General features: G+C 39.9%; 1 protein-coding gene across 3 annotated transcripts in view; it reads right to left on the reverse strand.

Annotated features, from left to right (window-relative positions):
* LOC119658874 (aspartyl/asparaginyl beta-hydroxylase) overlaps positions 1–15,132 on the reverse strand; it is a 45,474-nt gene that overhangs the window by 13,636 nt on the left and 16,706 nt on the right. The window contains exons 2-9 of one of the 3 annotated variants that reach the window (XM_038066644.1): positions 9,328–9,384; positions 9,050–9,244; positions 8,263–8,897; positions 7,970–8,179; positions 2,031–2,187; positions 1,663–1,728; positions 752–865; positions 63–686 (exon numbers count right to left, since the gene is read on the reverse strand). In XM_038066644.1, coding sequence (XP_037922572.1) covers positions 63–686; positions 752–865; positions 1,663–1,728; positions 2,031–2,187; positions 7,970–8,179; positions 8,263–8,897; positions 9,050–9,244; positions 9,328–9,384 — 2,058 coding nt within the window. The remainder of the gene's footprint in view (positions 1–62; positions 687–751; positions 866–1,662; positions 1,729–2,030; positions 2,188–7,969; positions 8,180–8,262; positions 8,898–9,049; positions 9,245–9,327; positions 9,385–15,132) is intronic. The other 2 variants (XM_038066645.1, XM_038066646.1) reach the window with 2 other exon arrangements.

The following is a 15,132-nucleotide window of genomic DNA, read 5'->3' on the forward strand; positions in this document are numbered from 1 at the left end:
AAAATCAATAATGTTGCAACTAAAGTTCTAAACACTCCACTAATTTCAATTTCTCTTATTACTTGTCCACGATTCTTCTTCCTCGTCGCTATCATACTGTTGATCTGGTAACTTTCCATATTTCTCCTCCAATCTTCGCATTAAATCATTGTCATCAACGTCTGATATATCTTCATCAGCATCTTCTTCACTACCACTATAAATTTCCTCCTCATCGTCATACTCTTCTTCCTCATCCTCAATGTCTTCGTCTTCTTCAATATCTTCATTAGCCACTTCTTCTTTTTGCTGTTCATAGCTTTTCGGACTGCGATCACGTTGTGGTGCAGTAGGGATGGGGGGCTGGATGAAACTCACTTTGGGTGTATCATCGAAAACTATCTTTTTCGGCTCCTCCTTAGCAGGAGGATGAATCGGTGGCCGGCTTAATGGGGCTGCATCCGAAGGTTTAGCAACTACTGGCTCAATCCGTTTTTCAGGGATTAACGGGGCAGCTGGTGGTTCGGGAGGTTTCGAACGATACATAGCATTCAATTGTTCAAATGTATCGGGAGTGATTTTTTCAATGCGTGCATTCTCGTCGTCTTCATCCTCTTCTTCTATCTCCTCAGAATATTGGAGTTCAGGATCATCCTCTTCTTCTTCTTCTTCCCCTTCGTCTTCTGAATACTCATCTTCCACTTCGTCTTTATTAAGAGAAAATTAATTCTAGTTAACAATCGGTTCTGAAGTTTTTTTAAGGCTATATAACCATCTAGCTGTTGCTCAGTATCCACTGGAATGTCATCTTCAGTTGAGATCATGGTGAATCGACGTTTCACCTGGGGTGGTTCTTCCATCGGCTCCTTTGAATCTGATGATTGAGCTTAGAATGGTCAATGGCACCGCATTATTACTTTTCTATTTTCCAATAGTGTACAACATTAAAATGAAGCGAATTCCAATTCAAAGGTCGGAAATTGTATCAAACTTTTCAATTAAAAACCGAATATATCTAGATCAAGACCCGAAAATGTCTTTAAGAACAAGAAGAGACTAATGAAAAAGTCAATATACCGCCACTTCTCAAATGTGATACGCTTTAAATTGGAATCCGCCACTACAGAACTGATCAATTGAAATGGATCAAATACACAATACAAAAAGCTTGCGTCAAAGTTAAACTTAAGTGTAAGCTCTTAAGAATAATTGAAACATTTACATGTTATTATTTTTACAAGAAAGTGCAAAATTTCATCTATCATTGCCAAGAAACCATGCTGAACATGCTTTATTTTGAGTTTAAGAGCGTTCAATATTAATTGGCATTAACGTGAACAAAATAATCAACGCTATTAGGTCTTTTATTGAATGCTTTGATTGTCGGGTGCATCTGTATCTATTCTATTTGAAAGTCCAAACGTTTCAATGTAATGTGCATGTGAAAAACAATACTTATTAAGGTGGCGCTGCATATCAATCATTGTAAAATTTAAATTTTGCTTGCTTCTGTCCTACAGCACATTACATTCAAACCCTAAAGCACCTTAACAAACTATCAACATCAGAAATTAGAATTAACGAAAACGAAACAACAGCGAAATAATGCACGACAGCCATTACTAAGAAAGAAAAAAAATAAAACAACTTCACAACAATCGTCTTTTATGAATGTAAACTCACTTTTTTTAACCAAAACTAAACGAGCTACAAAGGCTAGAGCCAAGCCAACGGCAACCTTAACGGCAACTGTAAAATTTCAAGAAGAAAGACAAACATGTGAAGCAAATTTTGCACTTCCTTTCACAAATTTCGATATATTTTTACGCCTAAGTTACAGAGCTTGAGAAAATGAATGTTAGTTCACATACAATGGTCCTGAATCTGCATATCTTAAGAAATAAATTCATTTTGATAACCTAATCTTCGTTTTTACCTTACACTAGCAGCATAATTGCCTAGAGGAAAAATTATAATTTTGGTGATGCGATGCGGAAGCATCTCTTCAATGATAGAGTGGAGACTAATAAAAGTAATAAGCGTATACTCACTGGGAGCAGATTCTGATTCCTCCTCTTCTTGTACCGCAGCGGCCTTTGCCGCGAGCTCTTCTTGTTCAGCTTTTTGCCGTAGGTGAAGCTCCTCTCCCGCATCATTGTCTACGACCTTCTCAAGGGATGCTTCGTCATCGTCAAAGTCATCATCTTCCTAGATTAATGAAATAACAAAACAGTTGAAATGAATCTTAATGATTAGTAATCCTAGTAAACCGATTTTGAAGGTCCAAAGTAATTAAAACTGTTTATTAAACTTATTACTTATTACTTATTATTACTTATATTAAACTCTTAAGAAAGAGCAATCACAAATTAAGATAAATAACATAAACACAACACATAAAACAAGTCGCAAGCCAGAAGTTTGGCGCTTTAGATAGAAGGTAAAAAACATTTGCAAAAGAATGCCAGATCAGACACACTCATCATAACAAGCTCCCAAGGAGATGACGTACACGGAGATCTTACGTAAAGTAAAAACAGACAATCATGGCCGAATTGAGCGGAAATATCACACGTATAAGACGAACACAAAGGGACGACCTTTGGTTTAGCTTAAAGCAGATGAAGATGAAGTTGATAATCTACGAAAAAAATCGAAGTAGCACTAGGTGATTCTGCGGCGGTCAAAAAAATTAATGTAATGAAAAAACCACGAAGCCCGAGCTCCATTAACCCTTACAGTATCAATTAGGGCTACAACCAGTATATGAGCCTAATGTAGTATGACTTTGGAAGGCGTTCAACGGCACATATATAGCATTGATAAGTCTTCCAATCCAAGCAGCGAAAAAGGCGATCGTAGCAGGTAAAATACGTATTGGATCGGTGCTCTGCCGGATACAGAACCGAGTCCTGTGCATAAAAGCTTCAAGTGGTAACAATTTGCCCACATAACGAAAGCTTGCACTAGCTTGCATGGCAGATCCAATCTGTGCTGCAAATGTGGCAAGGAGAAATAACAACAGCGTCCACATTGAAGGAAGCACTAAATGCCCAGTGTTCATAAATAAGTTCAAACGATGTTTATGCAACTGAATGTGAATTACTATCGAGCAACACAAAACCTACATTCCCAGAGCGTGTTCGAAAGCAATATCGATATAGCCGTGACCGAGCAATATGGAAATCTGCACAGGGGAGTATGGAAAGCAGACGAAAACAGTAAGGAAACAATGTAGAGCTGCGAAAGTGAAGCTATAGAAGATGCGAAAAAATATGCAGACGCTAAGTTCACACGTGCCAAGGTATGCAAAGGATAGTGGGCCTCACCTTTGCCAGCAATACCCTAATCACGAAGTACACCTAAAACAATCATCAGACTATCATCATCCAAATCTTGCATAGGAATTATATGATGTCATCAAAGACAATAAAAATAAGCTGGGCAACCAACAAATTTGACGAAGAAATGTACAAGGAGATATTATCGGGAAGCACACAAAAAAAAAGTTGAGAGGCTATGGAAAAAATTGCTGGCGGCATGAGGTAGCTCTATGCCTAGAACTTTCAGAAGATGGAGTCACAATTTCTAATAGAATTTAAAAATTGAGGAATATCGAGAAAACTACCTTAAAACTAGCAGACACTCCCAACGCAGAAGAAACCGACCTGAATTCGAGAAGCTACACATGTAATTCTAGAGCTACACGTGTAATACTAAAACGCGCAAAAAAATCCGGTAGTACGAGAAAGTTCTAGATGCAGCAAATTACCTCGTTGAACATAAGAACGCAGAAGCGGACAGAATCCCGAATATCACCCTGAAAATGGCAATCAAACAACGCCAGGTATTATTGCCTAACTGGTGTAACTGTAGATGTAAACAAATGCGTTCAACACTGCAAAATGGGAGAAAATTATCAAGGCCATAGTAAAACTATGAGCCTCGAAATACATTGTACGAACTATTTTTGAATTTCTCCTGGGGAAAAGACTATTGCGACTTGGACGATCATCATCAACGGCGCAACAACCGTTATCCGGTCTAAGCCTGCCTTAGTAAGGAACTCCAGACATCCTGTTTTTGCACCAAGTTCCATCAATTCGATATCCCTAAAAGTTGTCTGATGTCCTGGCCTACGTCATCTCTCCATCTAAGGCAAGGTCCACTACATCTTCTTTTTCTACCATAGATATTGCCCTTATAGACTTTCCGGACTGGATCATCCTCACCCAAATGGATTAAATGACCCGCCCACCGTAATCTATTGAGCCGGCTTTCACCCACAACCAAACGGTCATGATACAGCTTAGGAATTGTCCATCCTCATGTAAAGGAAAAAAATTCTTCAAAGGATTCTTCTCTTGAATGCGGCTAAGAGCTCGCAATTTTTCTTGCTAAGAACCTTAATCTCCGAGAAATACGTGTTGACTGTCAAGATCATTGTCTTTTACAGTAAGAGCTTTCACCCTGCGGTATGACGTTTCGAGTGGAATAGTTTTTGTAAGCTAAAACAGGTTCTGTTGACTGCCAACAACTGTGCGCGAATTTCATCGTCATAGCTGTTATCGGTTGTCAAGTTGGACCCTAGATAGGAAAAATTATCATCTTGGTTTGTCGCTTCTTTGTTCTTTGGTGCTGATGTTGCCACAATGTGCTTCGTCTTGCCTTCATGATTGTGCAGCCCAAGATCTCGCGACGCCTGCTCGATTTGGATGAAGGTAGACTGTACATCTCGGGTTGTTCTTCCCATAATGTCAATATCGTCAGCATAGGTCTGTAGTTGAGTAGATTTGAAAAGGATAGTACCTCTTGCATTTACATAGTATAGCCATAGATTCTATCAGTCAAACAAATCTTTATTTCTCACGAAGTAATAAACCAAATCAATCGAAAAGTACACCATTAGAATAGGGAAACATGGAGCTTCCAAACGAAAAATTATTCAAAATGACCGCCACTAACAGCTATATAAGCTCGAAGTCTGTGAGGCCATGCACCGATCGGTTCACGCACGGTATGAAGCGGCATTTCTCGAACTGCACGGACGATGCTGAAGTCAGGAACATGCGCCGCTAACCACTGCTGAATTATCTTGTCTTTGTGAGCAGGGCCGAGTCCTGCTGGAAGGACCACGGCTTTCCACCGAATAAAAATTCACTCAATGGCTCGACTACATCCTCTAACATCTTTTCGTACACGCTCGCATTGGTTTTGACGCCGGCCTCGCAGAAATGATTTGGACAGAAGAATACTACCGAACATTAGTGTGAGCTACGACAAAACAGACGTGTTCTAAATAATAATATTCTTTGGTCCAACAATCGATATTGGATGAGGGCCTTGAAGTGTGTTAGGGCACCTCGTTCAAGATCGTAATGGTACACTATAGGATTGCAGTACCCTCTAGGAAACAATGTGGTCAACATTGCGCTCGCCCGAAATTATTGCCGATTTGACTCAGACGCTCGTTCACAGTTGAGTCTACTAGTATCCGACGTCAAACCACGATACAAATTCTACTGCCACCAGTGAGATTTGAACCGCGAACTTCCGTACGACAGCCTAGCGCTCTAATCACTGCAATCCGAGCACGACGTCTTCTTATTTCAGCCAAAGGCACTCCGGATATGTAGTGCTTATCTGATAATATCAGCTTAAGCAGCATATATATTAGCAGAGATGCTTCCTATAGACGTCTTAGCGAATGAAAGTCGGCGTCTCTATGACAAAAAGTATCAAAGCGGAGAGTCTAGGCTATTTCCACAGCATCTGCCACGGTCGAAATTTACCGCTCAATGGCAAAAAAAAGATGGGATGAGTCACAAACTGGTCCTTTGGGTATACCGTATCGTCCCGGGCACTCAAAGTTGCACTGGACAAAGCCACGGAGAGTTAAACTAGGAACTAACACAATTCTTGAGTGGACAGGGTGGTATCGTGCGTACCTACATCGATTACGACGAGCCACCATACTGCCCAAGATGCGATAACATAAGCGAGAATATGGAGCTTGTTGTATTTCACTCCACTAGTTTAATGTGCAACAAGATTGAAGGCTGGCGCAGACAGACACTTACACCCATATAGAGTTCATACTGAAGTCAAGGGATACTGAAAAGCAATTGAAAACTACTCACGACCAGCTTAGGCAGAAAGAAAACAATGAAGAGAAAATTGCAATGAACCATTGTTAAGAGCTGATCCAGCCCTCGACCCAATGCTTTAGAAGTGTCTCGGGGTAGAGTGAAAGTAACAAGGAGTGATGAACTCCAGGGGGGGGGGGGGGGGGGGGGCGATTACTAAACTTCAGGGGGGCCGATTACTAAAAATTATAGTAATTATTATAGATATCGGTATGATGGGTATTTCCACAGATGTTAAAACTAAGACAGCAATCGGAGAGAGATCGGAAAATACTAATCGAGACCTTTCACTTGATACCCCACATGACTACATTTGATGAAAAAAAAATGTCCACCCCCTTTTTGCATATATGGAGACCCCCGCTTAAGTTCGATCTAGAATGATATAATTCACTGTATGCGTGAGCATTCACAGTTCCCACCTTACCACCAAATTTGGTGTCAATCGTTACAACCGTTTCAGAGAAAAATGCGTGTGACAGACAGTAATAAGGTTTTGTTTTACAGGTGCCATAATCTGACCGTATTTTGAAGCGTAAATTTTATTTAAGAAGAATTTTTTTTTAATCAAAGCAAAGGAAGATACAGCGGTTTAAGAAAGCACGTCTCATCAGTGCGAACTCGTGGTTCGAATGGTAAAAAGCTGCAGCTGCTAATGCATTAGATTCATTCAAACACACGCATGATCTTCTCAAGGATGTTTTTTTTTTGTTCGCACATGGAGATGGAAAATCTCACATCCACCCCAGCTCCGCGGCAGAAACGCTGGAGCTACAGCGGGCGCGTGTGGGATTCGCACCCAGTAAAAACCACCCCCGGTCTCTCCAGCCCCAACCCCGCGGGACCACGATTTAGGTATTACTTCGCGGGGCAGGTTTCCTTTAGGCACTCGTCCTACTCCTCCTTTCAGCGTTCCTCCTTCTTTGCCCCTTCACCAACATTTGCACGATTGTAGAACAATCCGTAAGCCAGTTCTCCTCGGACCTCTCCTGCTCAACACTTGGTTCCTCCTCTCCTTTGCGAATCTTGGGCAGTGAAATGGAACGGCTCAAGCCACACCCTAACGTTGGGAATGAGTCTGTGCGTCCACCGTAGACTCGTCCCATCTGTATTAGCAGAAATCATGCGACTCTGACTTTGCCACATTTCTATGCTCTGTGTGCCCCTCCATATGTCTTGCATGGTACACTTTCACAGTGTTATTTTTCCTGCGGTTGGTTATTAAGATCTCTGAACAAAGATGCCCTCCTAGAGCTATGTGTCGGAGGTTTTACGCTGAACAACAATGAGAGTTCGAACCAACTTATTTTCCCATAACTCACGCTTTTAAAGCCATAGCCCATCATAACTCCACAATCACTGCACCGATCCAATCAAATTTGGAACACTATCGTGATACATAATTTACGAGCAGTGGCGAGCTTTTTTCAAATTTGTTAATATTTTTTATTTTGCAAGTTAGGTGACTTCTTTTTCCAACTATCACTTCAAAGTGATCCCGAAAAGTAGAAAATTGAAATGTTGAAAAAACCTTCCCAGCCTTACTTGGAGAAAAAAATCGTCTAATGAAAGGCCTTTGATTTGAAATGAAACTATGAGGGACTATGAGCTATGAGGGACACTGCACTTATACTTTTTTCGGAGACGCTTCGGAATAATTGTTGCCATTGCCTTATTTTTTAATATTTCTTCATGAAAATTTTTCACACCTTCGAATGTCATACCTTGGACGATTTAACGTTACACCCCATCTCCTCTAAAGCGAAAAGAACAAACCACAAATTTTTAACCAAATTCAAATCGACTTCAAATAATTATTAGGTAAAAAATACACTTTCACTTACCTGTCCCTTACCAGCCGCAACTTTAGACGGGAGATTCTGTTTTTCAGTTGAAGGTTGTTCAACGATTTCAGGTTTGCTTTCTTTACCTTTCTCTTTCTCGTTTTGGTCTGTTTGATCTTCAACATTTTTGATAACCACCTTTTCCTCCTCCACTGGTGAAATGGTTTCCTTTTTAGCATTCTCTGCCACATTTGGCTTGTTAGTACTACTCTAAAATCAACCAAAACAAAAACACACACACGAAACAACAACAAAATGTTATCCAATAATAAACCATTCAAAAGGATGTTTACCTCTTCAAAAGGTGCATCTTGATCGTCTTCTGGATTATCATCATCGTCGTCATTTTGTTCGATAGTGTCAACTTCTTCATTTGGACTGTTCTGGTTGTTGTCATCATCTTCCTCATTGGTTTGATCATTATCATCATCATTGTCATTACTGTTATTTGCATCATCTTCAAATCCTTCATCGACGTCATCATTGTCGTCTTCATCTTCCATTTTTATATCTCTTTTACTACGGGAGTACGCAGTCTCTTCTTCAACGTTCCTGCTGTCAGGCGCTTCGTCGTCATCCTCTTCATTGTCCTCATTTTCATCATCTACTTCCTCTCTCTCCTCTTCTTCTTCATCATCTTCATCATCATTTGCCTGACTGTTATCAACACCTTCATCTTCATTACTCTTTGCAAGTTCCTCTTCTTCTTCGCCATGATCGTCATCTTCTTCATCATGACTATCTCCTTGACTAATGTCATGCGCTTCTTCATCGTCTTGCTCAGAATGATCTTCTTCCTCTTCAAATGGTGCCGAATCGTGGTCATCTATTCCAGTTTTAGGCCCATGATCATCATGCGATGCCCGGTGCTCATCGACCCAACCTTCAAAATATTCTGAGAATCGCGATTCTGAAAGGGGTGTATCCACTAGAAAAACAACATTTGGTTAATTTATTTCAATTTTAATACGAGAAAATCAATGAAAACTAAAGAACTAATTTAATGGAGCATTCCGTAAACGTTAAATGACAATCATGACTCGTTTAATTTTCATTCAAAACAAAAGGATAGATGCTTACAGTCCGACGATCCTCGATTCTCCAAGATAATTATGCCAACTAAACCGAACAGGATTGCTAATAATGAGAAAAAGAATATTTTGGCACACCAATGACCTCCAGTAGCATGATCAGATTGCACGTGTAAATGCACATCGTCTTTGCCCATTTTTGTTGCATGAACTCCATGATGATGCTCTTTCACGTCTTCCTCGTCTTAAATTAAGATACAAAAAGAAACAGAAAGTCAACAATTGTATTTTTTACAGATAAGAGTTAGTCAAAACAAAGTTAGCTACCTTTTAAGCTTGCTTTGCGTGTAAATACATCACCCTCTGACTTGGAGTCGAGAGAATCTATATTTAGAGTTAAAAAGACAAAATATATCGTTAGCACATCAAAGATATTAATACACAATGAATAATTGTTCTAGTTGGTAGTTTTGATTATGAAGCGGTGCTACAATTTCATTACGATCATGCCAATTAGTGAGTTTCGAAAGTGCGCTTAATTACGTTGTGACGATTTACATAAACTAAAATTCTGTCATTAGTGTCTATCAGTGAGTTCTTCGTAAACGAAGCTACCCTAGATAAAAGCTCTCAAATTTTAAAATTAAATCTAAATAAAATTGTTCACATTTATACCATTCATACTCTTTCATCAACATCTCATTGAAGCACACGATTAGGTGTACTACATCAACCACTCTATCGATGTTCGTTCTCGGCTGGTGTACTTCACAAGTCGTTAAGATTTCCCGGGTCGTGCGTTCGAAGATTACCTTTGTTAGTGCAAAGAGAACGCATTTATCCTTTCCTTCATTGTATAGCCCCATACGCCCGGTGCACCATCGGCCCATACCAAAGACACTTCAGTTCATGAAAATCAGCAACAAGTCAGATTCTCTCTGCGCAGCAATCGGTGGAAAAACTGTTGAGATATCACCATCAGTTTTATCATCTTTTCATCGACTTCAAGGTCGACTATGGTAGCATTGCCATGTGAAAATTCGGTATACTGACTAAATTAATAAGTCTAACTAAGCTGTTCCTGACCGCCTTCCGAAAAGCCTGTATCAGGCCAGCCTTCCCCAATTCTGCGTCGCAAGCATTGGGGGTAATTTTCCATGTGCTTCTCCCATATAGTAACACAAAAACACACGGATAGATATATAATCTCATTTCCAGATTTTATGTTAGACAATGTGTGATGTACCGCTCTCAATGCATTAACCGACATCGAGATCAGTGCAACCGTCGGCAGAAACCACAATTCCCAGATTACAAATTGATCGACGCCTTCGATGCTTTGCCCAATAATGCAGCAGATAGGGAGAGTGCGATGACCCGTCAGACTGAGTACCTTAGTTTTTCTGGTGTTTATATTCAACCCAACTCTACTTTCCTGTCTTTCCAAATCCAGAGTTATTTGGCCAAGGTTCATAACCCGATGAGAGAGCAAACAGATGTCTTGAGTACAGTCTAGGTGTTTGGGAAAAGATGTCATGGTCTATTGAACTCCTACAAATCCTCCGGATAAGGCAGCCTGAAGAAATAATATCGATGACAAGATTCAACTCTTGCCGACTCTGCTTCAGGCATAAAATTCCTCCGAGATTGTATCTCGATGATAATAGCTATCGTTTCTCCTGACTAGGACATACCAAATGCATTCATGCTGTCGAATGCTTTCTCGAAATCTATGAAGAGCATGTGCAGCGAAGATCTAAATTCCGCGCCCTGTTCCAAAATGATCCCTAGGATGTTGATGCGTTCAATGCAGGAGGATCCGAAGCGAAAGCCAGCCTGCACTCTCCCGCATTCGAAATGTTCTTTGGTACGTTCCAACATTACTTGCGATACCCCTTCAATTGTTACACTCAAAACAGGTGCCATTTTTTGGGATCTTGACGATCATCTCCTTCTTCCACTCTCTGGGAAAGATCTCGGATTCCCAGGATTTCCGTACGAGTGAAAGTAGCAGGTCTACAGAAACTGCACGTGTAGCAATAAAAAACGTATGCTTAGACTGTTGAGACCGGCGGCTTTACTCCGTTTCAATGAATTGATGACCAGGATGATTTCCCTTCTGCTTGGAGGAACAGTCTGCATCCACATGTTACGGTGACTAATCATTATCATCCATAAGAGGTAAAACTGCGCCGGATGTGATATCGAAAGGTTTGTGACCACATGCAAGTTCTTTCGTGATGCAATAGATGCCATATACACTTATGAAATCATTACGTTCTGCGGCATCGTCTGTTCTCTGACCAGCGCAATAGCAAATTCCCTTTTTTCACTGCGAACACTACTTTGAACTTCTCGGGATTTTGCACGATATCGGAGCTTGAACGCGGCACGCTCGACATCTCTCGCAGCTGTCAATAGAGCCTTCAATCCTCATTGTTCATCAATCCGCTTCCACGATTCCGCAGCCAACCAAATCTCTTATCATCATAAGATGCTTTCGAGATGTAGTCGACGGCTTCCATATCACCCAAGAAAAAAACATTTTTGGTGGCAGTCCAATACTCAGCAAAGCGACCAATCTGATTGCTCGTACCATGTCGGTCAGTTGAAATTCAAATGACCTTATGACTAGCTCTGTGCTCGAACAATGCACCACTAATAATGGAGCGGCGAAAGCTACAGAAATCCACAAACCTTGTCAGAAACCACTTTGGCAGTCAGATCACCCATTACGATCATAATTTCATCTTTAGGGACCTATTTGCGTGTAATGCCTTGTAGAAAGCAATTTATACACCCATCTCCAAAAAAAGGTGTTTTTCTGCTGCCGCGCTGGACGGCGCTGCGATCATTTTAAAGAAAAAAAGTAAATGGCATTTTAACGTACAGATTTAACTACAGTCAGCAAACTAGGACTATTAAAAAATATTAAAAACTAAATTTTTGGTACCTTGTTAAACTTTTTTTTTTGAATTTTGGTATTTTTTACGGCTTTTTCAATGAATAAAAAAAACTACTGAATAAATCGCAATTATCCTAATTTGCGGACCGTAGAAATATGTTCTGAATAAGTCGTGAAAATTTCAAAGAATTTCGTTGGATAGGCTTTGGGCTATGGTGGCAGCCGATTTTCAAAATGCGATTTCGAGAAAAACGCATTTAAAAAGTAGAATGCGATTTTTAGCCATAAAACCTTAACTGACCATTAATCTGCTATACCTAATCCATAAACCTTAAGTTTCATGAAGAAACACATGTACGGCCTTGGCTTCAATTCTTGTCCTTTTAGCGAAGTCATTCAAACGTCATTCGGACCGATAAATACGAGCTTTAGTACGGCGATCGACATAAATCTAGCATGTGACTTATCACGTGTTTAGCACTAATTTCCGAACGACTCCGAATATCTAAAAATCACTTTGCCCATATGTTCTACACTATATCTAGATACAATTGATGCCAGAAAAAAAATTCGATTCCGCAGATCCGACACACGGGATGACCCCCTTAAAAGCCTCGCGATAGCATCCATATCGGGCTTTTGATCAAATAAAATTGTGAAACCGATCAAGACGAGCCGATCCCAGTTGTGAACGGGACAAAGGCTGAAGAAAAAGAAAAATATTAGTTTAGGGGCTTTCTCAGGAACATTTTGACAAATTAAAGGTGAGAGGGATTATATACTTCGTTTCATGACTTTGGACCAGACGAGACTACAACGATTATTCTTAATTTAAACAAGACTGGTATGAACATGGGGCTTTGGTTTCGAAGCAAGTTAGGGTGTAGAAATCGCCAATGAAATTGCAACATGAATATCAAAGGGAATTTCACTAATGTATTACCCCATAACTTCTAAAACGATAAACTCAAACCATTTGTTTAATCTTTTGCACCAGTTGGATATAATTCGTCAGAAAAGAAAATCAATCAAGAAATCATTTTTCATTAAGACAACGTACCCTCTCACACAACTCCAAAAATTAGTGAGTTAGGATGCGAATAAAATTTCGAAGAGCTACTTAGTGCCACAATTCAATCTCCACGCATCGTAGGGGCAGAGACCTCAAGCACCTTTTCCACTCTCGAAAAAATCAAGGATGCCCCAAAAACGATGCAAAACCACAAAATGCCGGTTGTGAATTCAATGCCTGCATTACTACGAAAAGCTAGGAATATGGAGACGGCGACCAAGTTTCATGAACTCATAAACACTATGTGAGAACTATAGAGGCATATCGGCGTGCAAATGCTACAAAGTGCTGACAATAATTATCGGAGAAAGGCTTCAAAGAAGCGATAAATTCAACATATGTTGGACAACTTTCCATGGAGATCATTCACCTGCTGCGCTCCTCAACTTTTATGCTCGTGGACAGTAGTAGTTAGCTCGACTAAGTTAACTGCGGAAAAGTACTCATTTCTTCGGTGAAGCGTTTTTTTTTACTGAGAAAACACTTGCGCTTTCATTCAGGGTCGTTTTACCAAATTGTCCTGCCCCTTGGTTTTGGAAGTGAAAAACCTATGTTACTCATCCATGAGTCAATAATAATCACAGAGACATCAGCGCGAGTCACTTTACACGATTTTCTAGACCATATCCCCAACGGGTTTGTATTGATCAATGTTGTTTCCACTATCTTGCAATGGAAATAGAAGATTTGATTTTGTCCGAAATATGTAGTTCTTGTCAGGTCTCCGCCATTAACAGTGATAGTGAATGTTTCATTGCCTCTCCCTCGTAGGACATTCTAAATACACTCCCTCACAATGTCACATTTAGAAAGAATCTCCTTAACTACCTGTAATTGCTCATAGAAAGTATTTTTCTACACTGTAGAATTATGATGAGGCTTAATCTGAACCGGATTCACGCAGTCAAAATCCTCTCAGAAACCGGCTCCCAGGCCAAGAAAGTCTTGCGATAGCTATCAGTATCAGTATGACAACGGATTCGCATTTGCTACCATTTGGCTTTCCAGAATACATAAGGACAATATCACAAGAGAGCCCCACCTTCTCACTTCGCTTAGACCCAAATTGCCCAAATTATATCGCTGGAATTCTCGATCGAGTTGAAGAAAGCGCATTCTACGGCCCCCGAAGTCAAGAAGTGTAAGAACATTATAGTGTGGAGGCGCGAGCTGATTAATGAGGATCCGTCCGAGCTCCGCACCAGAACAATATAATTCACCACGAAGTGAAACTCACCCGCCTCGCCTACCTGTTGGATAAATAACATTTTTTGTAATTGTTTTAGAATTAATAATTGTTTAAAATTACTTAATGTGTTCAACTACAATTAGATTGTTAAACACCAGTAGAAAGCAATCATAGCCGGGAAATCAGTCCCTATCTAAGTCTTCGTTGAAGTTTCGATAGCAGTACAATTTCGATTGGTAGCACACAAATTTCTATCCGTTTTAGTCGCCTTACGACGAAAACCCCAACTCACAAGGCTATTTCAATTTTCAGGCCAACTACCTTGTCAATTAACTTCAATGAGACAGAAATAGCTGGTTCTTGAAATACAGTATTTTCATAATAACATAAATTCTAGTCAAAACCGGAACATTCGTCTTCAATTTCATTTAACCATCTTTTGATATTTTGAACGATGGAATGTTAAGCTATTAGAATGGGATCAATGGTATTAATTTCAACATTACATCTTTGAAATTTATAGGAACGAACAATTTTCTTACATATAATATACCGCTGATGGTGAAGTTAGAAACAACCCTGACACCATATGTTTTGCAAGAATTTATCCAACATACATACATGTGGAGCTACCATAAATTATTTATTACCCAATTCGGTGGAATCCCCATCAAAATATCCATCACCACAAATTACGATCACCACCAGGATCAGCATAAAACCAAGCTAATTGTAGAACTATTTTTACTAAAATCTTCCTTCTGTAAACGTATGAAAAGCTTGTATTTGCTAACATCCCATCTAAAAATAATTCGTGCTCGTGAAAGTGTGATTGCTTTAATTTTTGCTGAGCTAGCAAAGCAACAACGAATGCAAAAGTATCTACAGATCAACTTTATGCCATTGAAATAGATGCTCACGCGGACCATTTTCTTCTCGAGCCAGAAAAAAACGCATATTTTTGGC

This window comes from Hermetia illucens, chromosome 6, assembly GCF_905115235.1.
Source record: "Hermetia illucens chromosome 6, iHerIll2.2.curated.20191125, whole genome shotgun sequence".
NCBI classification, from domain to species: Eukaryota; Metazoa; Arthropoda; class Insecta; order Diptera; family Stratiomyidae; genus Hermetia; species Hermetia illucens.